General features: G+C 38.3%; 1 protein-coding gene across 1 annotated transcript in view; it reads left to right on the top strand.

Moving 5' to 3' along the window:
• Positions 1 to 27,822, top strand: part of LOC117400323 (contactin-associated protein-like 2) — a 508,692-nt gene that overhangs the window by 398,627 nt on the left and 82,243 nt on the right. The window contains exons 14-15 of the mRNA XM_034000113.3: positions 18,590 to 18,746; positions 23,619 to 23,746. Coding sequence (XP_033856004.3) covers positions 18,590 to 18,746; positions 23,619 to 23,746 — 285 coding nt within the window. The remainder of the gene's footprint in view (positions 1 to 18,589; positions 18,747 to 23,618; positions 23,747 to 27,822) is intronic.

Here is a 27,822-nt window from a genome sequence, read left to right as displayed (position 1 = left end):
GGGCCAAAACCAGATATGACACGAAATGTATCTAAGAGCTGCACCTCTCATTTGCATAGAATCATGAGAAATAGCATAATAAAGGGGCTGAAATCAGAACAACATGTAAACTCATTGTGTCCTACTAAAAAGCTGTGACAGTCAAAATGTATTATTAAAAAAGGTTGCAATTGCATACCTAAAACCACTCTTCCATGTAAACATTGCCAGAGGATTATTTCAGCCATTCACCAGTTGTCTGTTTATATCTTATCTGTGAGTAGTTCAGGTATTATTCAAGGGTAGTTTAGATATTTCACTCTCACCTTTTTAAATAAATCTAAAAATACACACACAAAAAAGAACCTCCAAGCATTTGTGTACAGTATGCATACAATTCCAAAGCACTGTAAGTGTTTGACACTAATGTGAAGTACTGTCTACCTCATATTTGTCATTTGAGAAAAGCAACAGGTGGAGAGGTAGTATATGACACTTGTCATCTTTTTCTGCACTTGATGATCAGGAGTGTGCTACTGCACAGCCTTTCCTACACAGCATGAGCCACAGTGCCCGAGGTAAGGTCTGTCAATGGGATGATGTAAATAGTAAATTACTGCTGGCTCTGGGAGAAAGCGAGCGCTCAGCGGGAAAGAGTGTGTTTCAGGTAGAAGGCTTTCAATAAGAGGTGCCTGGCTCCGTATTTTGCCACTTGTTCAATCAGGTTATCCAGTGGGAAAAAATGGGCTTCAAGCTGTTAGAATTTAGAAGCAGAAACCAATTCAATACTGGTGAAGATCTGGGGTTTAGAAGCTGTTGTCTCCTGTCTGCTCTCAGGGATTTTCAGGCTTGTTACTCTATGCAGGACTTAGGAAGGTAATATATAGTGGAAGCTGAATCACTATGATTAAGGCTACAATTTTGGCACAGTGTGTGAGGTGCGGCAAAAAGACTATTGCTTTGACTACTGATAAGTTTACATGTTACTTTAGAGTACACAACTTACAGTACATACTTCAGATTCCGACTCAGATCATTTCTAGTACGAGTCGAGGGTCTCAAGTCGTAAAGACGTCATCTACAATCTTGAGATGTGCGTCTTTTTTGGAAAGGCATTCAAACCTTTCACCTGTCATTATAAAATGCCTAAAACATCTCTCACTGTCACATACGCATATCTCTCTAATTACATACTTGCCCATAAAAAAAAAATGTATCCCAGACAATATTGAACTACCTCTTAATTGTAAAGTATGTCCTGGGAATAAAACCCCTATTCTAAAAGGTGCCTGTTCTACTCAATTACTATTTGGACTGAGTTAAAGCACACTCTCTTATTTCTAGTTTTTGCCCCCTCAACTTCTAGGTATTTTATATAAATAATGGTTGTGGGTCATTGTATGACATTATTGCCATATGCACATTATTATTAATTTTACCTCACATTTACTTATTGGGCATTTTGAAGAACTTTCAGAAGTGAATCACAGTGACTGATACTTCTGTTTATATCATCTTTTAAAACCATAGAAAATAAAGTTCAGTGGAAATTACAATGGAGAGGTGTCCTTGATAAAGTTTAAAAACATACAGGGTTTTAGAAGAATCCCTTTAACATTTAGTGTCAGTGCTTTCCTCCTAATTATACACTGCTGAAATATGTATGCTGAAACACAGTAGGTCAAGTGCTTGCTAAAGAACAAAGCAAAAAGAAACACCAAATAATTAAGCTACAGTAACGATATATTGAAAGGTATTTTGTGCCCGGATGAGTCGGAATTATCATGAAAGAACTGGCAAGCAGCCATTAAAAAGGCTTAGAAATTACTTGAAATAATTATTTGTGGATATTACAGTAAGACCAAAAACCACTGGCTTTCCTCCAGGCTTCTTCCAAACACTTCAAATGTAAATGCACCTGGTGTAAAGGCCTTTGGAGACTTTATGCCAGCTTCAAACATGCTGTCAAGATTAATTTCACTGTGTTCTAAAACAGATGCCACTGCTTCCTTTATTATGGTAAAAATGGGCATTGCACCTTAAAAGGTCTAGCTATATAGCAGATTTTCATTGCATGAAAGGAGCTGTTATCTACTTCATGCTGATGTTGGACTTGGCTTTCACCAAGATAAAATGAGATAGTAGTGGTGGGGACCAACCAAGACGTAGCTTCCTTGTCAGGTAACATGTATTTCCGATTGGCCCGGTGTTGATGACTGAAGTGTAATGCTGACTACAGGGATCAACAATAGTGAAGCCTCCCTAGTGTCTCAGCATAGCAACCATCTGGAATGGGTTGGGTGGGGAACTTGCAGGGGTTTTCAGGTGGGCACCTCCTGTCTTTGGTGTTTTGTCTACTATCTCGCCACACCTCAGAAAAGCTCGACAGTGATGTTGGTGTCCCAGCAACACTCCCCCTCCATCCCCCACCCAAACCAGCCCAGATTACGTACCTTAGCCATCCATTCCTTTTTATTGGTTAACTTCCTTCATCACTTGCCTTCGCCCTCTATTCCTTTACATCCGACACCTCTCTTTTGAAGTCCCCAATCTGTCTTTCATCCTCAACCAGAGCCAGTTGCTACTTCTCTCTGCCTCCTCGGATAGAGCCTTCACTATGTGCTGCAATTCCTGTCCACTGAATCCAATATCTCTGAGAAGCCAGGTCATGGAGTGCGTGACGAATCCCTGACAAACACCTCTACTGGATAAACCTGGAATCTCCACCCCCACTGTTCCACCTCAGTGGCTGACTCAGCATACCGGTTTATTCCTATCGTACGCCTCATCCACGGAATCCTGCCATGGCACTGTTAGCTCCACTAGGAGAACAAGTCGGGCTGAGACTGCCCACAGGACAACATCAGGTCAAAGGATAGTTGTAGCAATCTCAGGTGGGAAAAAAAGGTGCGGACCAACATCTGCCTGCATTCTCCAATCTCTAGCAGCCTCCAGTTGTCCCAGGCGAATCTTAGTTCTAATAACCTTTTCTTGTGGTTACTCTTTTGGATGGAGGAATGTTGTTCTCTGTATTGCTGATATTGGCAGTGAGCTGTTGATCTTTTTCACAGGGTAGCCGGTAATGAACACAAAGGACACGCAAGGTTCTCTCCTACCCACACATTCAGGCTCTGCGGTGATGGAAGGGGAGGACAAATGGGCAACAAAAGCCCCACCCCACTCCTTCTCACCTACACCCTTGTAGTGTTTAATCCGTTAAGGACCAAGCGTTTTCAGTGGTATGCTCCCCCAGGACCAGGGTTTTTTATTGGCTGTATTTGACTCTCTTCCTATAAAAATTTTAAAAAATATATTTTTTTTTACAGAAGCATCTTGGAATTGGTGTCCTTTTCAGAACATTCTGCGGGACATTATAAAGTACTTAACAAACCATAAAAATATTTCTTTTTTTTTCAACACAATATTTTTTTTTGTTTTAAACGTGAAGTATTTTTTGTATTATGTTTTCAGCTTAGAGATACATGTATAAAAAAACTGTTATTCTATGGCCTGAGGGACCTTACAATCGGTAGCGGCTCCTGACTTTAATAAGTGGGGAGGCTAAATTATATATATATATATATATATATCCGTCACATGTCTGCCTGTCACATATCTGCCCTAACCTTTTATCCGTCATGATCAACCTCTTCAGCAACATTAGTTTATTATTGAACAGAGAAGATTAGTTCAGATATTGTAGATATTGTACGTGCTCTGGACACTGCCATTGCTGGCAGTGTCACATGAGCTGTTCAGTGTGTTGATTTGTAAATAAATCCTGTTTGCCTGCGGGGTGTATCAACTTCAACCTCCGTCTCGATCTCCTGCCTGTCACTCAGCAGCGAATGCACGCACCCACACGGCAGATGGCTACTCTGTCACAAGCATTAATACCCTGTATCTTTCTAAACAAGGGATTTAGGGGAACTCCCTAATAAAAGCTGAATCTCTAAATAATAATTGTGTGAATATAGTAACTGTTACAGCTGTGTATAGTGGTATTTAAAACAGGATTCATTCTGATTTTTTACATATCCACCTCTAACAGGGCGAGGTGCCCTGTACATTGTTTTGTTTATTTTATTTTAGAACGGAGTCCCCTCCGCCCATGTGCAGTGTGTTTTGTATTTGTTTTGTTTTATGATTTGTTTTATTATATTTAAATGTATGACGGCGAGCGCCGCAGGATTTATTATTTATGTAAAGATGACGGCGTACCGCCGTGTTATTGTTTTGTTTATTTTTAAAACATGTCCTGGTAGATGCGAGATCGGTGCTCGTCCTCTGCCAGGAGTAATGAAAAAAAAAAACTTGTGCAGAAGGTGGCCATCTCCAGAATTAATTAAGTGATTAATTTTGTTGCTAATCGGGAGATGGTCACCTGAATATAAAAAGCCTGCAGCTCTCCAGCTCGGGGTGGGTGTTTGGAGCGAGAGGAGAGAACGAGAGGACAGAAACAAAAAGAAAGAAAAAAGATAACGGATCAGTGAAGGCTGTTGCCCAGCCTGACCGTATTGATTTTGTGTTCGAGATTTGTTTCTGTTTGACCTTTTTATTTTGCTCTGCGAGCACAGTGTTTGTGTTTAAAATATTTATTTTATTTTTGTGATTTAAAAATAAAAAGACGCCCCGCGTCACTTACTTTACTCTGCAGTACTGGTTTGTTTTTGTTCCTGCTTCTGCCGTGACGTCAGACCATCGTCCACCCTGTCACACCACCCTTACTCTGGTCCCACCGCAGTTGGACATGCGACGGATTACTATATATATATATATACATAGTGACAAATAGACAGTTATCAATGAAATCTGCACTATTTGTCACAAAATGTTAAAGGTCTGTGCATTTTAAAAACGGCAGTGCACTCAAAATGTCCGACAGTCAAAGAACTACAAATCCCCCAATTCCTGCAAGCAAGAGGCTTTGCAATGGTGGGAATTATGGGGGAATAAAAAGAGACTGGGTGTGTTCACAACATGCAGACTTTCCTTTTCTGTGCAAAACCTGTCCAAGTTCACCGTCTGCGTGACCTCATCCTGAAAAGATGAGACGAGGTCACGCATCTGCGGGCTTCGGCGGCTAAACGTATAGGAGCGTTAGCGGATAAAGAGGTGTGTAGTCAACCAGATACGATCCTCACTCCACGTGCTACTGCCACCTAGGCAGGGGGTGCGAATCGCCTATATGCATTTACCTGTTCTACTGTATACAGTCTTACAATGTAACCTAACTTATTGTATAGTTATGCTTTGTAACTTTGACTTTCTTCTATGTGCACTCATTATATGTCTTATATACCATTGTAAGTTGCTGTGGATAAGGGTGTCTGCCAAGCAAATAAATAATAACAAAATAAAAATGTTTCACATATGTTTAATTTTGTCAAAGCAGACATTGTAATGTCAGTTGGAAATGTAGGAAACATATATGTAAAATCAATTGTAAAATGTACACATTAAAACATTTTAAATAAATTTCACCAATCAGCGAGTGTTCAAGTGTCCCAATACACAACGAGCAGAAAAACACTTGTAGTAATAAAAGAGAACGATTAAAGGGTTGTGAAGCTACCTGATATAATTGGAGCTGATTAAATGAATACAAATTGTGGTCTGCACCACTACAAACTCAACTATGGAGAAGTGTAAAATTCAGCTGACTGATGGCACCACAACCATACATATCATTGTATCATCTGCAGTCAAGGAAAGGATCCCACCTGGTGAGAAATATGAATCATTTTGGATAACTTCAATATGCTTACCATTCCTGCATTTTTGAAAATGCAGCTTATCTGTTTGTTTGTTTTTTACAGTGTGCTGTGCATAGTTGGAAATGTAGTATACATTATTCTAAAAGTAAATAAGAGTAGTCCTCTCAGCTACATTTAATTAGTGCTGTATAATTTCTTAGCAAGTGTAATGTATAATTTGAATATCCTCAGACAGTGTTTGCAAATACTCATCGTATGTTGTTGTCTGTGACTGGTTCAGTTACTGTCATTCACTCATTCCGTTCACTGACCTAGACTCTGGCTATGGCAGCTGGTTATTTGCTGAGGCACCGAAGGCCAATGCAACAGTGCAAACAAAAGGTTTGTTTATTTTTTATTTTGTTAAGGCAGCACTTTATATCAATGCTTTTGAGATGGTTAATTATTTCATATTATAACATTCTTTTATATCCTGAATCTCAGAAAATATATGGAAAGAGGTATTGCCCAAACAGTGCACAGTACTTCTCAACTGACTTCATTGCATTTTCATGTTTTACTTTCCCATCATACACCAGGCCTTACATCAACTTTGAATAGTTTATTGTGGGAAATCTGGAGCTGAACCTTTGAGGAGAATGCAATGGCATATGCACCATAATGAAGATGGTCAGGTCACTTTGTGCTTTAATTAGACTTCTAAAAGGAAAACCTCTAAATAGTCCCATAGATATTCCATTGTAACAGAGCAAAGCCAAAATCCAATTTGCCTTAGCCTTGCTTATTATTACCCACAGCGATATATGCAGAAAGAGTTAGTGAGTCGAAATAATGAAATGCTAAGCTCTTTTTTATTATTTTTATTGTTTTTCTTTCTTGTTTGATGTGGTGGAAATGGGCTTCACAGATTACTTTATGAGTCATACTTTATATTAGAATCCCAGATCTGCCTGTTATAATACCACTCATTACTTCATGCTACAGCACAACACATACGTTCAGATTATTTCTTTATAGCAATGACCATTGCTAATATACTTCGGGCGATGCTTTAAATTATGAAGCAAGTGGAACATGAAGGGAGCTCTGTCTCCATATCTGTCTCAACTCCGTCTCCATATTTCTGCTCTGCAGTTCCTCTACCAAAGCTGTCCACGCTCTGCACAGACTTAAGTCTACAATCTAACCGGCGAAAAAGTCTCGTAAACATTTCCTGTTTCTAGGAGTATGGAGTGTGTGTAGTTGAGTGTAATGGAAGTGTAATGTGACATGAGAGAGAGACTAAGAGAGCTGCTACGTCTGCAACTAGAGAAAAGAGTCGAGAAACAAAGCGCTCAGCACTGTACGTGTTAGTCTGAGGCTGATGAAGAGAAGAGAGTCGAGAAACAAAGCGCTTAGCACTGTACGTGTTAGTCTGAGGCTGATGAAGAGAAGAGAGTCGAGAAACAAAGCGCTCAGCACTGTACGTGTTAGTCTGAGGCTGATGAAGAGAAGAGAGTCGAGGAACAAAGCGCTTAGCACTGTACGTGTTAGTCTGAGGCTGATGAAGAGAAGAGAGTCGAGAAACAAAGCGCTTAGCACTGTACGTGTTAGTCTGAGGCTGATGAAGAGAAGAGAGTCGAGGAACAAAGCGCTTAGCACTGTACGTGTTAGTCTGAGGCTGATGAAGAGAAGAGAGTCGAGGAACAAAGCGCTTAGCACTGTACGTGTTAGTCTGAGGCTGATGAAGAGAAGAGAGTCGAGGAACAAAGCGCTTAGCACTGTACGTGTTAGTCTGAGGCTGATGAAGAGAAGAGAGTCGAGGAACAAAGCGCTTAGCACTGTACGTGTTAGTCTGAGGCTGATGAAGAGAAGAGAGTCGAGAAACAAAGCGCTCAGCACTGTACGTGTTAGTCTGAGGCTGATGAAGAGAAGAGAGTTGCTATGTCTGCAACTAGAGAGAAGAATTGGAAAACAAAGTACTCGACACGTACTCGTACTCGTGTTAGTCTGAGTTGGATTAAGAGAAGAGAATCCGAATGGATGGATAAATAAATAAATAAATAAATAAATAAATAAATAAAAAAACTAACCTGAACTTCAAGCACCAGCAACCCCAGTAGTCTGGCCGGGCGCCTGCAGGCTTGCCTGTAAGATGCCCGGAGCTGCATTGTCCTCCGACGTAGCTCAGAGGTGGCTGCGGTGTCTGCAGTATGAAAAAGAAGCGGTTGGCTGACGGCACACCCTTCGGAGGACAGCGTGTGTTTGTCTACAATACTGGAAGTAACGCTGTTCAAAGACTAGTAAACTGGTACATGGACATGTACCTCTACAATTACAGGCGGCTAGCCACCAGGGGGCAACCCTGCACTCACCTCCTGCAATGAGCACCAACCAACTAGAGGGGCACCACCGCACACAAGCCACAGTTCTCCAGCTGACCTCATGGGGCTGCAGACTTACCAACACCACCAGTGCCCTCTAGTGGAGAAAACACAGAAACCTGGAAAAAGGAAAAGGATTAAAAGAAAGTTACTTAACAACCAGTGGTCCGCTTCTTTTCACTGCAGGCCCGCCATGCAGCTACCTCAGAGCTACAGTGTCGGAGGACCATGCAGCTCTGGGCTGCTTGCAGGCAGGACCTGGCCAGTCTACAGACGTTGCGCAAAAAAAATAACAATCAGGCAGTGAGAATTTATTCCTTCCCTTATCTAATGATATTTGTTTATAGCCTGTACTGCAAAGTATGGTGGCCTAGTAAGTCAAAAAAATGAACTGCGTTTTTTATCATGTTTACCTGATCACAGGCCCAGAATGACACTTCAGTATGATCATGTTTAGATGATCATGGTCGCAGAGCTGTTAACTTTTGAACCCTATTGCTGTGGAAGAGTCTACGATCCTGGAAAAGGGGTGCTTGATGAGCTGCTTTTCCTTTTTGGTTGAGTCCCTCGGGAGCCTGCGCTGAAATGGAAGATCAGAGAGGTGATGGGCTTTCTATGGCTTCGGATAGGAATGGGGATGCTGACAGGAGAATAATAGTGTTCCCAGCCCTGGCATTCAGGCTTAGAGTAATAGGGCTGATCTATCCAACAGGAAAATGAAGCTGCCAGTCATTGCAGACAGCCAAAGAAATGACATTCATGTGTGACAGCATCCTCGTCCCCCTCTAATTTTAGCATTCTAATTCTATAAATAAAAAAGAGACAGGACTTTATTTTATGCTTTTATGGCCCAGGGAATCCGAGTTGACTTTGCGCCTGTGTTTTTGATGAAGATTGAATATCTATCCTGTAAAATAGCAGAGTACTGAAAGCAGTTGAAGAAAAGGTATTGTCCTTCGCAAAGAATAATGACTTTATACAATGGAAATGACTTTTGGATCTCTACCATTGGTTAGTGTGAGGCTTTGTCAGGAAATATTTGTTCCAGGTAGTAGTTACTTTGGATCAATGCAGAATTAATCCAGAAACCTTGATGGGCAGGTTTTCTGAAGTTTAATTTAGGGAGGCTATATGTATTCATTTTCAAGAACAGGGGAGATTCAAATTGCCATCTAGGGTATATCAAATAAAGAAGCAATCCAAGTAAACAGGTTTCTTACAAATACAAAATTTCCAAGTGTGGATGGGACGGGACAATAAAAGCTTTAAGAATAAAATGCAATTATTTTATATAACATATAAGAGTTATGGTAGAATTTAAATGTCTAGTCAACATTAAGAGCTAACACTATAAACTGTATTCTTAAGAAAGATTGTTCTGCATCACCAGAATGCATCTGATTGCACGTTTAGCTAAAGCGAGCCATCTTTCTTTTTGTAAAAACCAGTAAGTGGAAACAATCACCCCATTGTTTGCTTCAGCAGTGGCAGAGCCGTAAACAAAAAAATCATTGTATTCCTCTGCGACAAAACGATATTACTGCTACAAGATCGCCATGATTAAGCAAACAGCATTAATAAATGCGAAGCCCAGTTGAGTAAAACCGGTCCCACATCTTCCTGTTTCATTTACTCAGTGAGGCTCATAGTATCTTCTCAGCTGTTCAAAGTTTCATCAGTGTTCAGGCTGTCAGACTGAGACTTACTATCGGCCCAGGAGACGAGGTCTGCCAAGGTATTGAATCTCTTGTGGACTGATGGTTTGGAACTTTGTGGTTATTTGTGATTTAGCAGGAACATGCTGCAACAAAGTCAAATTACTCCTTTGGGTTTTCATTCTGTAATGATTCAGACAATTCATTGAGAGTATATGAGGGAGTTGCAAACTCTTCTTAAGTCTCGATGAAATGTTCGTGCAAGTGCAGTCACTCACTGTGGTAAAGTACCATTTGAAATCAATTGCGTTAGCACTAGTACTGGTGCTGAAGCTTCACTTTAAATTGGGAGCCAGTAAGATTGCTTTGTAACCCAACTTTCTTGCAGGAGCATGTTGAATAAGTGCTTCCATGCCATAGGGTTACAAACATTCATGTCATTCATGTTGTTCAGTTTCCAGTTATTTCTTGGTTCTGTTTTTCATTAGCTCATTGGAAATTTTGTGTCACCAAACGCATAGCCACATGCCTCTGTATAACATTCTGGTGTCTTTTGCTACCATCATCTCTACTTTTCTTGCTCAAGGTACTTGGGCTTTGGAAAGCTGTGAGTCAAAATAATTCATTTAAATGAATGACCAGGTAAAATGGTTTGAAGACCATAGACCCTATTCCACAAAATGTTATGCTCTTTTTAAGGAATTAATTGATAAGGCTTTTTAAGCGTCTTTTGAGTTGTTATATCAAGTGTAGACAAACCTTTTGGGGAAAGCCTTGCCAGTTTTCTAGAGCTGTGGGTATTTTTTTTAAATTTAAACATTTCCGAAATAACATTCAGTACGTAGAATCCGCAGTGTGGATGATTTAACCCTTTGCGGTCCTATGTCGGACCTGGGCTGACATTGCAATTATTCCTATCCGGTAAAAAGCAGAGAAAACCATTCAATGGCCGAGTGGGAGCGACAGGAGCCGAGACAAGCCGAAAAAAAAAAAAATGGGTGTATCTCATTATTAGTCATACTTGCCCCTGGGATCAGATAACGGCGGCCATAAGGAAACAAGCTGGCTGTTACTGAATCAGCGCACAGAGAATATCACAGACATTTGCAGAGCTTTTTTGAGATGTTATAGTAATAAAATAATGACTTGGATCGCATTATTGAGGAGTTTGGTGATAAAACGAGTGATCAGGAGATGATTGATCGGTATGTACGACTATTATTATTATTATTATTATTATTATTATTATTATTATTTATTTATTAGCATATGTGAAAGCTATAGCGAAAGAAAGGGTGGGGCGTGGCTGGAGATGCCTAGTGAGTGCTTTGTTGATATGCAGGGCCTTTTAAACCCGTTTGACTGTGGAAAAAAAAATACTTTTAAACAGCGCATCTAAAATTAACTGCGCGTGTGAAAATAAATTGGACCCGACGTGTCTGACACGCACTTAATAAATGGACTGCAAAGGGTTAAATTGCAATTGAACAGTAAAATTAATGATGATAATGAACCACCTAAAGGGGAGGCATGCCATGATTTAGTCTTTTCACATAACGAAGACAGAATAACTACAACAGAGGTCAGATAACCATTGGCAAACTCAGATCACAACATGGTCTCATTTGAAGTGCTTTTATAAACCCAAAAAGTAACGACTAAAGCTAAGGTTTACAATTTTAAAAAGGCAAACTCTGAAGGAATGAAACAAAGACTAACAGAAGTAGAATGGAGTAAAATAGAGAAAACATCCACAGAAAAAGAATGGCTGTTTTTCAAAAATGTACTAGAGGCGGAAAACAATTACATCCCCAAAGTAATCCACGTGGATTAGGGAGTGGTTAACATGTAGAAAACAGAAAGTACTGATTAGAGGAGAAACCTCAAAATGGAGCAAGATAACCAGTGGAGTACCACAGGTACTGACTTAGATTCTGGTATAGGAAGCAAACTTGTTAAATTTGCAGACGACACAAAAATAGGAGGAGTGGCAAACACCGTTGCAGCAGCAAAGGTCATTCAAAATTATCTAGACAGCATTCAGAACTGGGCAGACACATGGCAAATTACATTTAATAGAGAAAAGTGTAAGGTACTGCACGCAGGCAATAAAAATGTGCATTATAAATACCATATGGGAGATACTGAAATTGAAGATATAATCTATGAAAAAGACCTAGGAGTTTATGTTGACTCAGAAATGTCTTCATCTAGACAATGTGGGGAAGCTATAAAAAAGTCCAACAAGATGCTCGGATATATAGTGAAAAGTGTTGAATTGAAATCAAGGGAAGTAATATTAAAACTTTACAATGCATTAGTAAAACCTCATCTAGAATATTGTGTTCAGTTCTGGTCACCTCGCTCCAGAAAGGATATTGCTGCTCTAGAAAGAGTGCAAAGAAGAGCGACCAGAATTATTCCAGGTTTAAAAGGCATGTCATATGCAGACTTGAATCTATTCAGTCTTGAACAAAGAAGACTACGCAGCGATCTGATTCAAGCATTCAAAATTCTAAAAGGTATAGACAATGTCAACCGAAGGGACTTTTTCGACCTGAAAAAATAAACAAGATCCAGGGGTCACAAATGGAGATTAGATAAAGGGGCATTCAGAACAGAAAATAGGAGGCACTGTTTTACCAGAGAATTGTAAGGGTCTGGAACCAACTCCCCAGTAATGTTGAAGCTGACACCCTGGGATCCTTCAAGAAGCTGTTTGATGAGATTCTGGGATCAATAAGCTACTAACAACCAAACAAGCAAGATGGGCCTAATGGCCTCCTCTCGTTTGTAAACTTTCTTATGTTCTTTTTTTTTTTTTTTTGAACAACTGTTTTTTATTTGTTTTCCTGAAAATAAAGTACTACAAGAACAAATAGATACCAACAAATAGTGGAAGCTCTAAAACGTACAAGGTAATACAGTAACAGGAATACAAAATTAATTAATAATCCAAAATAATAATAATCATACATTATATGTATGTATACATATATATATACTGTATACATACATACATACATATACACACACATATACATACACACATGTATTCATACACACACACTAGAATGGTAAAAACATTGTATGAATTAAATCTATTAACTGATTTGCTATAAATAAGACTACATAAATAACACCATCCTAATATAAATAAATGTACTAATATATGTGTGTATATATATATATATATATATATATATATATATATATATATTACACACATGTTATCCCCCCCCCATATCAATGTAACTCACTTAGTTAACAATAACTGTTCAGTTCCAATGAAGCAGATCCTATAATGTAAAGTCAAGCCAGCCAGATACAGCAGTTTATTATTCAAAAGACAAAAAAGGGAAAAAAGTCAATATCCAACACCATTGTTGACAGTGATGCAACGTATTTATTCCATAGGTTGGGTATTAGACTTCTGTAGCCCTGAGACAAATCTTTCTGCTTCTTGTGCCGAATCGAACAGACTGGATTGGCCATCATGAATGATCTTCAGTTTTGCTGGGTACAGCAGAAAGTTCTGAACTCCAAGTTGCCTGAGAGATTTCTGAACCGGGGCGAAACTCTTTCTTCGCAGGGCAGTGAAAGCAGAGTAATCCGGGAGAAAAAGAAGAGAGCTGCCATCCTGCCAAGGTGGTGTGTCTAAATTTCTGGCAGCCCGGAGAATGAACTGCCAATCCGTATAATGAAGTAGTTTAAAAATAAAGGTGCGAGGTCTGTCTCACCGAGTGCTAGATCCATCATAAATGGAGTTGAGCCCTCTCAATTTCAATAGGCCTGGTCATAGAGGGCAGCAACAATGGTATGGATTTTTGTAGGAAGTCAATAGGGTCACCCCCCTCGGTACCCTCCGTCAGGCAACAATCCGCAAATTTGATCGGCGGTTTCTATGCTCCAACACAGCCAGGCGAGATTTAAGTAAGGAAATCTATGTATCTGATTCTTTAATGCTAGCCCGGTTTTGGCGCCGGGCAGCCTGAAGAATATCTACTCACTTGTTCTGCTTATCAAGAGAGGAGAGAGGAGCAATAATCTTCTCTGTTTCCTGGAGACGAACCTGGATAGACTTTATTTCGGCACAAACAGTTTTGATGTCCACGATGATTTCGCTTTTCAAACATTTCTTGATGCATCCCACAATGAAATCTCTCAGCGAATAAAGCTGTGTCTCTGTTTGCCAGCGCAGTGTCTGGCCCTGTGAATCCTCGTGGTTGAGCTCTGTTAACTTCGGTGCTGCTTCATCAGAGATAAGTATCTGCTTTCTGGCTCTTTTACCCTTGATTTTTGTAGTTGGGGAGGGGGTGTTCAGGTCCATAGCTGACAAATCCCTTTTCTCTGGTGTCTCCATTCTGTGATTCTAAGAGCAAAAAGTGCTCTCGAGCTAAACCGCCATCTTGGGTGGAAGCCACCGGAAGTCTCAACTTTCTTATGTTCTTATGTTTTAAGCTGCAAGGTAGTGGCAGGGGAGGAGGAGGCCAAACAAAAAACAAGCGACATGAATGCGACAGAGTTTTTATGGCACTTGGATATGATGTGTTGATTAGTGGATGGATTCTCCTTCCAGAAATACAACCGTTTTCCAGAAATTCAACTTGTATTTTATGGCTGTTTAACTTTGAGATTCAAAACCATGGCTAGAGTAACAGCCATGACACACTGAGTTGTACTGCAGTATTTTAGTGGTTTCAGGCCATTCATTTATTTATATGTTTTTTGACTGACAGGCTCATGTTAAAAGGCACATGTGCAGAGATCTGAGATTCTCCCCATGGGTACTTCCTGAAAAAGGGCCTCCTGCCAAAATACTTATTTGAACATTTACATTTTTAGTCCTCCTGTAGTCTTTGCTTACCTTTTTCCATGTTGACATATAGCCAAATTGCTCTTGGCATTTTATTTGTTCAGAAATAACAGCATGAGGCAGTGCTGGCATTGAGCCTGTGAGAGACTCCAAGACAGTTACTGAAGCAAGAACAAATACCTCATCCTAAAAATATAAAAAAAATGTACACCTGAAAGAATATACATTACAGCTGAATTAACTTTGCTGAATTAAGATCAAAGCCCCTTACTCTACCTGGGTCTGGTTTTGCTGCTTCAAAGCATGGGGGCTCATTGGCTTCAACAGGCTTCCATAACTGGCGACCCATCTGCTCATTGCAAGATCTGAGGAACTAAGCAATAGGAAGCATATCCATGGCGAGTTTTGCTAACCGTCTGGAAACTTGCATCAAGACAGGCAGACTGTACTTCTGTCTCGGGAGTCAATATGTTTATGTATGCATGTATAAGATTTCATTCAATTCTGTGCACTCAGAACTTTTCATTTGCAACTCACATAAGGAACTTCATCAAATGGCCTTGGACACAACAAGCACAGCTTTCTTCTTGAAATAACTTTAATGCAGCCATTTATTATTGTCTACAGTACCTTGGTGATATAAAATCACACCATCAAGGGAGCCTATTCTATTGGTACAAAGCCCTTTACAGTACATCACTCAAGACTCAAACTAAAAGTGCCATGTAAGCCAGGAAACAGAGGCAACATAAATATCTGCAAATACAGAAGTGTTGCATGTATAGATATGGCCAAAAGAATTGCATCACCTATAATTTTAGGATTGAGACATTCATTAAAAAAAAAACTATATGAACATAATTTAGATCTTTAGTTTAACATCGTATAATCTAAGAAACTACAAAATGATATCGCAAAAGACTACCGGAAGCCATAATAGTAGTACAGTATTTCATGTTAGATTTCGAAATGTCACATTTTTCAATTTTATGTTAAGTACAAAGTGGTATGTAATTTGTAAGTTATGTTAACGTAACATTGTCATGTATGTTAACGTAACATTCATCAGCTTTCAATGCACTCTGTCATCGTTTTGTATTTTCTCCTTTGTTCAAAAATCTTGGATTTTTGTTGACGTTTCAGTTATTGCCACATTCATTCAAGTTAGAAGTACTAAAAGAAACTTCAATTCAATGACAAACTGAAAGTTAACAATGCTGTAAATATTTGCTGTAGCTCAGTACTTTAAAACGTGCATTCAAATAATAAATATTTTTTTATATTTCATGCGATGAAACACCTACACCACAGTGGCCAAAATATTGCTAGGCTACCAGCAATTGGATAAAGTTGAGATCAGTGGACTACTAACCCTGAGAGCCCCTAGTTGTTTAATAGTGTTAAGCAGCATGGGTAGCCAGCACACTGCTCAACACTACAATATATAACGTAGCAGCCCTGGGAGGGTAGCCCCCATGGAACTATGTGGGAGTAAGGTATACACGGCCAGTTAGGAGTGGTTTGTGGACTTGGGAAATTGTGGGGGGGCTTGCAAAATGAATCCCCATGTTTGAACACATTCAATGCGTTGTGTTTGGGCTTGTCACCGGGTTACACATGAGGGGTGGTTTCTAGTACCGAATGCCACTGCTGTCTGGGCCTTGACGTTGGTAATTAAAGGATGGAGACAAGGATTTAAAGTGTGGGTCCAAGGTGAAGGGAGACAGAATGGATCAGGTTGAGAAGAAGATCAACAAGGCTCTGGTCTTGAGCTCTGTTATACGGCCTGTTTGGAAGATAGTGTAGGGATCTTGGCTTGAGTTCCCCTCCTGATTTTAATGACTTTTATTCCCACCCGCCCCATTTGTGAAAATATAGTTTCCTTTGCTGGCAATACTGTGATATGTCAATGGTACTGCTAGACTTTTGTCAGGTTAAGGCTAATATTTTTCTAACTGTTCTGTAATGGTATATCTCTGATGAAGCAGTCTGCTGGTTCTCTACTGGTGCTCTCTTCAGGGTGTATTTACTATGGTATGGTCTTGTAACTGTATATAATACTTATATGATCAAGTCAAAACAATACTCAAGTTGTATATCCAAGACAAATAAAATGCATCTTCTGCTTTGAGTTATGTAAGGCAGAATGTTCTTTACAAAATTTGGTGATTTTATACAAGCCAAGGAAATAGTGCAAAATCCATTGAACTCACTATATCTGTTGCATAGGTTTCTGTATATATACCCATCTATAAAGCCTAGAACCTAATATCAGGAATATAGCTACTGTACCTTACAGGATAGAGAGCTGTATTGGAAGCTACCAAACTGCCATATTGTAAGGTGCATATGCTAAAGGAATACAGTGTATTGCATATTCCAATTATACATTTCAGGCACTTGCACCATAATACTTAGGCTGTCTGATCAAGCAGAGGCAGTATTTGGACAGATTATAATTAGTGGTCAACCACATTAACTGTTAACCTATTGTAACTTTAACAAGGATTTGTTCAGGTTTGCAGATAATGTAAAGACAATTCCAATTATGTCTTTATTCCTACACCATGATAAAGGACTAAAGCCATTACTTTGGGGCCAGTGTCATTAAAGAGGAAGTCCGACCTTGTATAAATTACATAGGCGTTGATTGTCAGGTAAACAGCTCCCACAAACTGAATTGCTCATTCTGAGTTCTGTATCCTGATAAAACTGACATTTGGAGAGCTGTAATTATTTCTCCCTCAGCAGAACAGTGTGTTGCAAAACAGAGGTTTGGCATGCATTGAACTGTGTGCCAGACACAGTAGATGCAGACGCACTGAGAAACGTGAATGGATGCCACTCAGAATTGCTGTTTTGGAATCATAATACAAGGTTGCAAGGTTGCCAACTCAGCACTAAGGGTTTTAGGCATTTTTTTTAATGCGTCTAGATTTCAATTCAATTATTTTGTTTAAAAAAACAAAACAAAAAAAAAACAGGGTTTGGAGTAATACAAAATCCTTTGGGGATTAAAATTGACATTTTCTATTGGTTGATTAATCACACCTGTTTGCTGGTGATATAAAATTGTATTGAAAGACAATTAAAGGTAATCACTTTTAGTAACATAATCTGACATTTTCATTTGAGCTGTACTGCCCATTTGAGTTTCCTTCAGCCAAATGTCATACCTAAAAGGAAAAAAGATAAAAAAAAATAAAAAAATACATCAAGAGCATATAAATTTCTGGTATGGTGTAAGCTTTCAAGTTTCAGACTAACAAAGGTAACTTACTGAGTGCTATTTTATTTTGATTAGCTGAAGAGAAATGTAATTTATTGAGTGCTCTTTTATATTAGTTAGCTGAATATAGTTGTTACTTTTCTAATACCATTTGAAAGAAATAAGTTGAATAAAAAGACAAATCACCGATGAGCAAACGTTGCAAGTTGCAGTCTTTTTTTTCATTCTCATTGTTTGATTACCATGCACACCAAACAAATGAAAGAAAGAAGCACCAAACTGTGGTGTCTTTTTTTCTCTCAGACTCCCTCTATATACTACTACAACCCACAAAAAAATCTGACCAAATACAATGTGAAAAATGCAGACAGGGGGCAAATACTTTTTCACAGCACTATATATATATATATATATATATATATATATATATATATATACATGAAGTGCACATACCTACAATGTATTACATTGTAATAGCACTATAAATACACACATGAATGTGTAGTTACAATGCAACAACATGTTTAACTACAAAGTGAAAAATCTTGTCAGCTAACGTTTGTTTTTTGTTTTGTTTTTTACATGACCAGTTTCTGGATTTTTTTTTTTTTGTTGTTGTTTTGCACTTCTACATGACAATCATCTTTTATAAAATACATGTGAAATATTTAGAAAAGAAGGACATGCAGTGATAGCTTGAACACTTGTGCTTTTCTGAAATCAAATGTTGGTCTGTAGGTCCCATTCAGTTTAGAATGTGAGATGGATATACTGTGGAACTCGCCTATGATACTGGTTCATTTAGAATCCTGTCTTTCTTTTTCTTCCAGATGGTACCCCGTATACATGGTGGGTAGGGAAAGGCAATGAGAAGCATTTTTACTGGGGAGGTTCTGGTCCAGGGATTCAGAAGTGTGCCTGTGGAATTGAGCGGAACTGCACTGATCCAAAATATTACTGCAACTGCGATGCAGACCAGAAACAGTGGTGAGTCAAGTAGGATGGCGTTTGATTGATTGAGTCATTGTTTTAAATTATTTTACAAGAAAAACGTTCTGAAGAACACTTCATTATGATGATTTGTAGTATGTATTAAATTGTATCACAATTGCATACCTAAAGATCCCAAATTCTACTACACCTGGGTACTAGAACGACAGTTTTAACCTGTGGGGCCTTACGCTGTCTGCAGGATCGATACAACTTCAGTTAAATTTTGCCTTATGATGTGTCTGCAGTACCTTTTAGTAGGGTTGCAAATATAGTAGCCACACGCTGTATAAGAATGAGCTATATATATGGAGAGAGAGAGAGAGAGAGAGAGATGTAATTTGGGTAATGCAGATAGCCTGGTACCTGCCAGTTTGCAGGTAGTATGGGCTAAATTACTAAATGTGACCGCTCCAGTGCCTTTGAGCACATTCACAATGTAATTTTAATTAAATTAATTACTGTACAGTAAGCAAATCCAGGTACCTAAAACAATGATGTTAAATTTACATTTTTATTTTTGAGCAGCAGGGCCTATCACTTTTTCATTTTGCTAAAATATATAATAACAGAGATTTCCACAGTCAATACATAAAAAAACAACACGAGATAATAAAAAAAGAAAAGGGTGCATTGTGAGATAGATGATATTCTAAGTTCTGATGCAGAATCAAGTGTATAATTCTAATGACATTGTCCACAGGATATAAAAAGCTAATTATCAAAGGAGATTCACTCCTCTCTTTGAAGCTGCACGCTGGCTCATGGAGGAATACTGAAGGTCGGCCATCAAGTGATATTACACCATATGGTGTCTTTGATGCTTCTTTTGTGTATGGGATTGTAAGGAACTATTTGACACTAATAATTCTGAATCACAGTGGAATGATTTGAACCTATACATGGAAATCACCATTTATGTCAGTAACAAAAATGTATAGCCAGTAGAAAAAGAAATTTACAATATGGACTTTTAAGGTAACTACGTAACTACTGATCTTTTTTGTAATATATATACACACACACAGTGGTTTGCAGAAATATTCACCCCCTACCAATAATGTCACATTTTGTTGAATTACAAATATAATTCAACAAACAGATGCACAGTTTTTCAAACAGACTTTTTTTATTCAAAGCTGTAGTGGTTAAACTGAACACTGTTACATGAGGAGGAGGTTAAACGTCAGCAAAACTTGCAAAGTAAATGTACAAAATGAAATTTACTGGTTGCATAAGTATTCAGCCCCTTAAGTCAGTACTTGGTAGAAGCACCTTTTGCAGCAATTACTGCTATGAGTTTCTACTAGCTCTCTACTAGCTTTCCACAGTAGGATGGTGAATTATTTGTCCATTTCTTCACAGGAAAATTGCTCCAGTTCTGATAAGTTTGTTGGGGATTGTCGATGGACTGCAATCTTCAAGTTTTGCCATACATTTTCAATTGGATTCAAGTCAGGACTTTGACTGGGCCACTCAAGAACATTAATTCTCTTCTCTTCAGTGTGGCTTTGGTTTTGTGCTTCGGGTCATTGTCCTGCTGAAATGTAAATTTCCTCCCACTCAAACAGGTTTTCCTCAAGCTTCCCAGTCCCTGCTAAAGAGAAGCATCCCCATAACATGATGCTGCCACCACCATGCTTGACAGTTGGCATGGTGTTGACTGGGTGATGTGCAGTTTTGGGCTTGCGCCAGACGTAATGCTTGGAATTTAGACTGAAAAGTTCCATTTTTGTCTCGTCTGACCACAAAACCTTTTTCCACATGTCTGCAGTATCATCTACATGCTTTTTCGCAAACCATACATGCTTTAAGATGAGGCTTTTTGAGTAATGGCTTCTTTCTTGCCACCTGTCCATACAGGTCAGCTTTGTTTAGGGACCGGCTTATTGTTGATGCGTGAACATTGACTCCCATCTCAGACACAGAACTTTGCAGATCTCTCAAGGTCATTGTTGGCTTCAGAGTGACATCCCAAACCAGTATCCTGCTTGCCCAGCTGCTCAGTTTGGGAGGGTGACCTGATCTGGGTAGTGTCTAGGTGGTATGATGCATCTTCCACTTCTTAATGATGGACTTCAATGTGCTGAAAGGGAAAATCAGCGCCTTTGAAATGTTCTTGTACCCTTTTCCTGCTCTATGCCTCTCTACCACTTTATCTCTGACTTGTTTTGAAAGCTCCTTGGTCTTCATTATTATTATTATTATTTATTTCTTAGCAGACACCCTTATCCAGGGTGACTTACAATTGTTATAAGATATCACATTATTTTTTTACATACAATTACCCATTTATACAGCTGGGATTTACTGGAGCAATCTAGGTAAAGTACCTTGCTCAAGGGTACAGCAGCAGTGTCCCCCACCTGGGATTGAACCCACGACCCTCTGGTCGGGAGTCCAGAGCCCTACCCACTACTCCACACTGCTGCTGCTCATGGTTGCTTTGTTGGATCACTATGTGAGTTGCAGCTTGAAAGTCTTTATATACCTGAGGGAAATTATCTACAAGTTAAACCACTTTGAGTACACACAGGCTGAAACCATTTCACTAATTTTGTGACCTTTCAAACCAATTATTTGCACCTGAGCTGATTTAGGGCTGCAGTCACAAAGGAGTTGAATACTTATGCAACTGAGATTAATCTGTTTTTCTCTGTAAATCTTACTTATTTATATCCTATATGCATTTTTTAACTGTATCAATGTGGAGTAGTTTGTGTAGATTCTACATGTAAAGTCCAATTTGAAAGTGTTGTGGAGTACACTCAGGTGCCAACAAAATGTGAAAACTTTGCAGGGGGGTGAATACTTCTGCATACCACTGTATATACACGCACAAAACCATATGGAGAGTGTGGTTTTAGTCCAGTACATTTTTAGGTAAAGTGTTAGAAGTATCGGTCATTTTTACTGCTGGTCATATTCACTCCCTGCAGCCTGCATGAATTTTATATGCGATACAAATCCACACAGTATGCAAATATTTATCTATCTATCACAGCGCACTGATTTGTAACAAATAAAATGGGAAAACCAGAAAACACTTTTAATGGTTTAGCAAGCCAGTTAATTGTACCTTCACGAACATTTCATTTTAATAATAAGTTCCAAAACAATAACCTACCTGGTTTTGCTTGTTGTTCCATTATGGTAGAAGATTTTTACTCAAAACAGACAGTTGTTGGTGTACAAGAAGCAAGGTTTTCTTTTTGTATAGTAGGTAAAATAAGATTTGAAAACATGCACAAGATTTGTATAATAATAATAATAATAATAATAATAATATTTAAATCGGTGAAATCTTATGTATACCCCTACAGTAACACAGATGTGGGGATCGACAGGGCGAGACAACCTGAGGTGGAGTTTGGGGCTAAAACTCTGTAGTAAATACTGCCAGACTCAACAACTGTATACAAGTGCTGGGCTTGTTTGCACCAAAAGTTATGGAGCTGCCGTATTTCCTGACTGCTGGAACTTCATTCCCCAACAATACCAGTACAATTTTAAACCTTCATGTAGTATTGGATGCAATTTAGGTCAATTAATGATTTATGTTAATATACGCTGATTATCAAGTCAGTATATATTTAGACTTACTGCCAGGGGCATTTGCAAATACAATTTAATATTCTAATTAATTGAACTATGAAGGCACGATAAGACATACTGGTATTTGTAATTAAGCAAAATCAAATATTACTTAACCTTCTACAAACATCTTTAACCTAACCCTCTTATGTTGCAGGAATGATATCTGAAAATGCATTTCGTGTTTACAGGGGGAAAATAATGGGGACAAATGAAATACATTCAGGATTTGTATGGCGTTTCATGCTTTAGGAATATTCACACCTCCCACACCTCCAGCAGCATCTACACGTCCACCTACAGTAATTCTAACTTTAAATCACTGCTTTTCTTCAGGTGTTTATATTAATTCTAACCTTAAATTCCTTTTTTACAGATTACAGAATTGCTATTCACCCCCGCAGGTGGATGGTTGCAATATTATTCACTATGAAAGAGATGTTACTGAAAGTTTGATGGTCCCGGAGAATTTAGAGCTGTATGAATCAACAACTTGCACCAATAAACTCATTTTAATTAAATGCACCTAATATAGTCTGTTAAAATATGCTGGTGTAACAGAAGAGAATGGGATTTGCCAATTGTTAACCAAAACGAATGAATCAGTTTTCCTGATAAATGTTTCCATCAACAGGGTCGGGGTGCAAAACAACCAAACCATTGAAGAATGATTCACTAATCTTTCACCTCTGAAGGCATGGGAGCAAACCGAGCACCAAGCCAGAGCTCTGAAGGAAATCTCAATAATTATTCTGATACCCAAAAATATTTTACATATGTTTTAGATATGCGTTTTGTATATTCTCCAATTGTAATATGGAAATAAATAGTACATGTTGGGGTGATTTGTCCAACATGGGAATAAAATGGTTTAATTCAAGATGGTATTTCTGGAAGCAGTCTACATTCAAGAATGATCATGTCCTTCACACACTTCCCTGATCATCTTTTAATAGCAGCCATCAGATCTGGGATTAAACACAATCACTCCTTTCCTTTAATCAGTGATCAGAGTCTACAAGGTAGCTTTCAATACTGATAACCCTTGACAGCTCTTCTAAGAAGAGGATTTAAAGGAGCTGGTGCTCTTTGCCTAAACTTTAGCTTCTCCTATTTCTATGGAGCCTTAGATAGGCAGCATCGTCATAGCTGTTGTTTACAAAGAAACGTTTACATTATTAGTTTTCCAACTTGCTGTTGATAAAGCTTCCCTTTCTGTAGTTATTTTAGACAGTTTCAAATTGGTGCACTAACCATTTGGTTGTGTTTATCTAGGAGAAAGGACACTGGACTTTTGACCTACAAGGACCACTTGCCAGTCAGCCAGTTGGTTGTTGGAGATGCCAATCGACCAGGTTCTGAGGCGAAGCTGGATGTTCGACCTTTACGTTGCCAAGGAGACCGTAAGTGCTAAATATTTTTGTTTTGTCTTTTTAAATGTTTCGCACATTGATAAACATATTTCAGACTGGTATTGGAATGCTGGATTATAGGCAAAAAAAGCGGTATTAGGTGAATCAAGGCTTAGGGTTTCACACAACGTCTGCTGTATTCCAAATGATTGTAGTATGGTTGTGAAGATTGTGTGATGCTGGGGGGGGGGTCACTGCCTAAAGGATGTTGCCACGAGGAGGCAGATTTTAAGATTTATTCCAGTGTGGTAACAACCAAAATAAATATTCAATTTCATAAATTCTGTTATGTGCATTCACTTTTTTTCCCAGATTCCTTTCCTCTAGCTAAAAAGACACTTGAATAGGGTTCTTAGGTTCAGGAGAAGTGTTTAAGAAAATACTGTAATTCAAGCCTGTAATATTTTGTCAGGAAGAGAAGGGTATTGAATTGGCAATTTTCCAAAAAGTTAATTGCCCCCCACACACACTATTTCAACCGAAAGATGTTCCCAGCAACCACTTATTGAGATTTACAGTTTAAGAATATGCTGTTACTATCACTGCTTAGAAGTTGAATTTTGACCTGCATTTATGTGCATATTGAGTAGCCTTCTGGGAATGTTGGTGGTTATTGGGGCATTAAAGATATACTATATATATATATATATATATATATATATATATATATATATATATATATATATATATATATATATATATATATTGTAAGATAGCGGGTTGTGAGAGACAGCAGGGAGGGGGTTAAAACCTCCCTGCGAGAGCGAGGAAACATGTGAGAATGCACTGGTTGTTAATTGTTTTATTAATGATTGTCCGCACCTGAGCGTGATTTGGGGAGTTTAAAAGGAGAGCAAGCAGTCTGCTCGGGGCTGCTGAGGAGAAGGAGGCAGAAAGGGGTGCTCTGCTTCCTGGCAGTCGGGAGTGAAAAAGTAAGTGCTGTAGAAAACCAGTGTGTTTTGTAAGGACGGGGAAATAGCGTAGCTGTCCCGTGTTAGTCAGGGTGTTCCTGTGTGTTAGTTAATGCTCGTACAGAGCTAGGTGTTTGTTTTGCATTTTGTTTATTTTTGTGTTTATTAAACATAGCGCACCAGCGCTTAAAAAAATCAATTTTTGTCGTGTTGGGTCTATTTTTAAAGGGGCAACGAACCCGAGTGGGTGCAATCCTTTACAATATATATATATATATAGTGTATGGGGGGCAAATGCCACCCTCCCCTACCGTATAGCAAATGATGCTCCTGGTTCATGAGTCTTTTATCTACTATTACAATAATGTTACTGTAACATAATAAATAGCCTATATTCAAAATGCCGAAATGACAGTTCAGAACGACCAGGCTTCTGGTTAGGAAAAGGGCACAAGGTGACAACAGAACACTGGTTCTGTACTCTGCTCACAACCAGAACGGTCTTGTTTTTTATGTGCTGTATATAATCACAAATAATGTATATCTGCAATGCTTAACTTTTTAAAACCCTGTGTTAAAGTACTGCTTAATAGAAAGCAGGTCTCAAAGGAGAGGAAGGTTGTGCTCCTCTAACTGAAATTACCTTTGACTATGAATTAAGTAACTAATGAAAAAAAAGGTTAAAAAGTAGAATTTTGAGGTACTTATAGGATTTTGATGCAATGGAAACTACACTTAATTATTTCTATCTAAATCTATTGTGTTTGATGTAATTTACTACATAGTTATTCCTTTCTATTTAAACCTTCATATATATATATATATATATATGCTCCTGCCCCACAGAAATAATTTCCAAGTTTCCTGATGATACTTTCAGACCCATTGTAGAATCTCTACCTACATGTCAAAGACTCTCACCATTTTTTTGGAAAATATTGGATAATTTTGCCTTACAGTGAAAATCTCATTGTCTTCACAATGGATATCAAAAGCCTCTACACTCTTCACATCCTAAAGCTTGTCATGACTCCATTCCATACTCCCAGTTATTAGGACTGAGATGCATTTGCAGTGATGGTACTGATTTTTTAATGAAAAATAAATGAAATGTGTGCATTTTTTAGAAACGTTGGTTTTCCAGACACAACCATAAGAGAAGCTCAGCTATGTGTATCTACGATAAACAGAATGGACGCTTTGTACAAAAGCAACACACAGAATACTAATAATCATATCCCCCTAGTTCTTACCTATCACCCTGTGACCACAAAAATAAAACGTATCATACAAATAAATTATAGTATACTCCAACAAGATCCCTCTACAGCTAATTTCAATAATACACTGAAAGGTCTGCTTTGCTTTTCCACTTCAAATGGTACTATTTTATTGGATAAAAGGAGATTAAAGTGCTTAAGGAACATCACTCCTGTGAAGACACTCGCCGGAAGGTGTGTTAACTAGTGGTCTATTTGCTTGTAATCCCATAGGAACCAATACACTCTGGAGAGTGCATTGCAACATTAGCGGTGACTTCCATTAATCCCTGACTTTTATTTTCTAGTTGCACTTATAATGTATTCAAGGTCAAGTATATCTAAAACAAGTTAAAATATGGAATGCTAATTTTTCTAGTGATTTGACTTAATCAGTATGTTAAATATTCAGTGGATCTAGATAAAGGTGTTAAAGTATCAGATGCCATCTATTGGCCAGACAAAACTTTGAATTCCAGCTGCTTTGAGCGTACATTAACTAGCTAGATAGTGTCTGCATTTCTATTATCACAGTAGAATATTTACTTGGTTAGTTCCATTACCCTTTCTCCATAAAAACAAAATCAATATCCACGGACCAATCTTTCTGAATATTGGACTGGTAAATAGAGGAAATGAACCAACTGTTAGCAATCAGGAAAGTGGAATTTGTTTTAGTTTCATTAAGCGATACCGCAAAGGGTCCTGACCTGTTCTCTGTGGATCACTATGCATTAAATCCCATATTAGAATCGAGCATCATTTTATTATGACTGGGCAACACCTAAAAGTATAATTTATGTGTATCGTTTGTAAATGCAGTTTTTGGTCCATTAGCAATCCCAGTATTTCCTATTAGATTTTGAGATGTCACATTTTTCAATTTTTGTATATGGGAATCTACAAAGTGGTATGTAATTCAATATGTTAACGTAACAATATTCATCAGGTTTCATTCGACTTTATGAAGCAAAATGAGTTAATTCTATAGGGGGGTGCAAAACGTTTGGGCACAGCTGTACAGTAATTTTTTTTAAATGTATTTATTCAAACAAAGCTACAATGGTCCATTACAAATAGAAAGAGAAAAATACATATACAATATAACAGTCTATAGTTTTAGAAATATTCAAGAAACTAGTAGTGAAGGAAAACAGTAAAACCATTGTAATACTAACATGAACATTAGCTGCAATTTGGAACAATAGTTTAGTATGTTCAGAGATAGCGTGGTCTATTTAAAATGCCAGCTTTCATAAAACAGTCCAATGTGAGATGCTTCGCACCTAAATATTGACCATTGGTGTTGTACAGTAGCACACTGCTTCCAATGTGGTATCATGCCTTGGATTTTCCACTTTCCATTGTTAAGTTGTGTTGCAAATAACCGTTTATTTAGGTTAAAGATCCAGGCTAAGGGCCATGCAATGGTGTTATAGGGGGTCTTGGCTCGTTTTAGTCTGGTTAGTATATCAAGCCGATGCTTTGTTAGATACTAGCAGATTCACAATGTCAGAGAAGAGTTACATATGCACTTCATAGATTACCTTTTCTGCTTATTTCTTGTCAATATGGTGATAGCATTCAGAACTGGGCAGACACATGGCAAATTACATTTAATATAGAAAAGTGTAAGGTACTGCACGCAGGCAATAAAAATGTGCATTATAAATACCATATGGGAGATTGAAGGAATCTATGAAAAAGATCTAGGAGTTTATGTTGACTCAGATGTGTCTTCATCTAAAAAAAGGCCAACAAAATGCTCGAATATATAGTGAAAATGTTGAATTTAAATCAAGGGAAGTAATGTTAAAACTTTACAATGCATTAGTAAGATCTCATCTGGAATATTGTGTTCAGTTCTGGTCACCTCGCTACAAAAAGGATATTGCTG

This window comes from Acipenser ruthenus, chromosome 4 (genome assembly GCF_902713425.1).
Source record: "Acipenser ruthenus chromosome 4, fAciRut3.2 maternal haplotype, whole genome shotgun sequence".
Classification (NCBI taxonomy): Eukaryota; Metazoa; Chordata; class Actinopteri; order Acipenseriformes; family Acipenseridae; genus Acipenser; species Acipenser ruthenus.
Note: the sequence above shows the minus strand (reverse complement) of the source record. Positions and strands in the feature narration are given on the sequence as shown.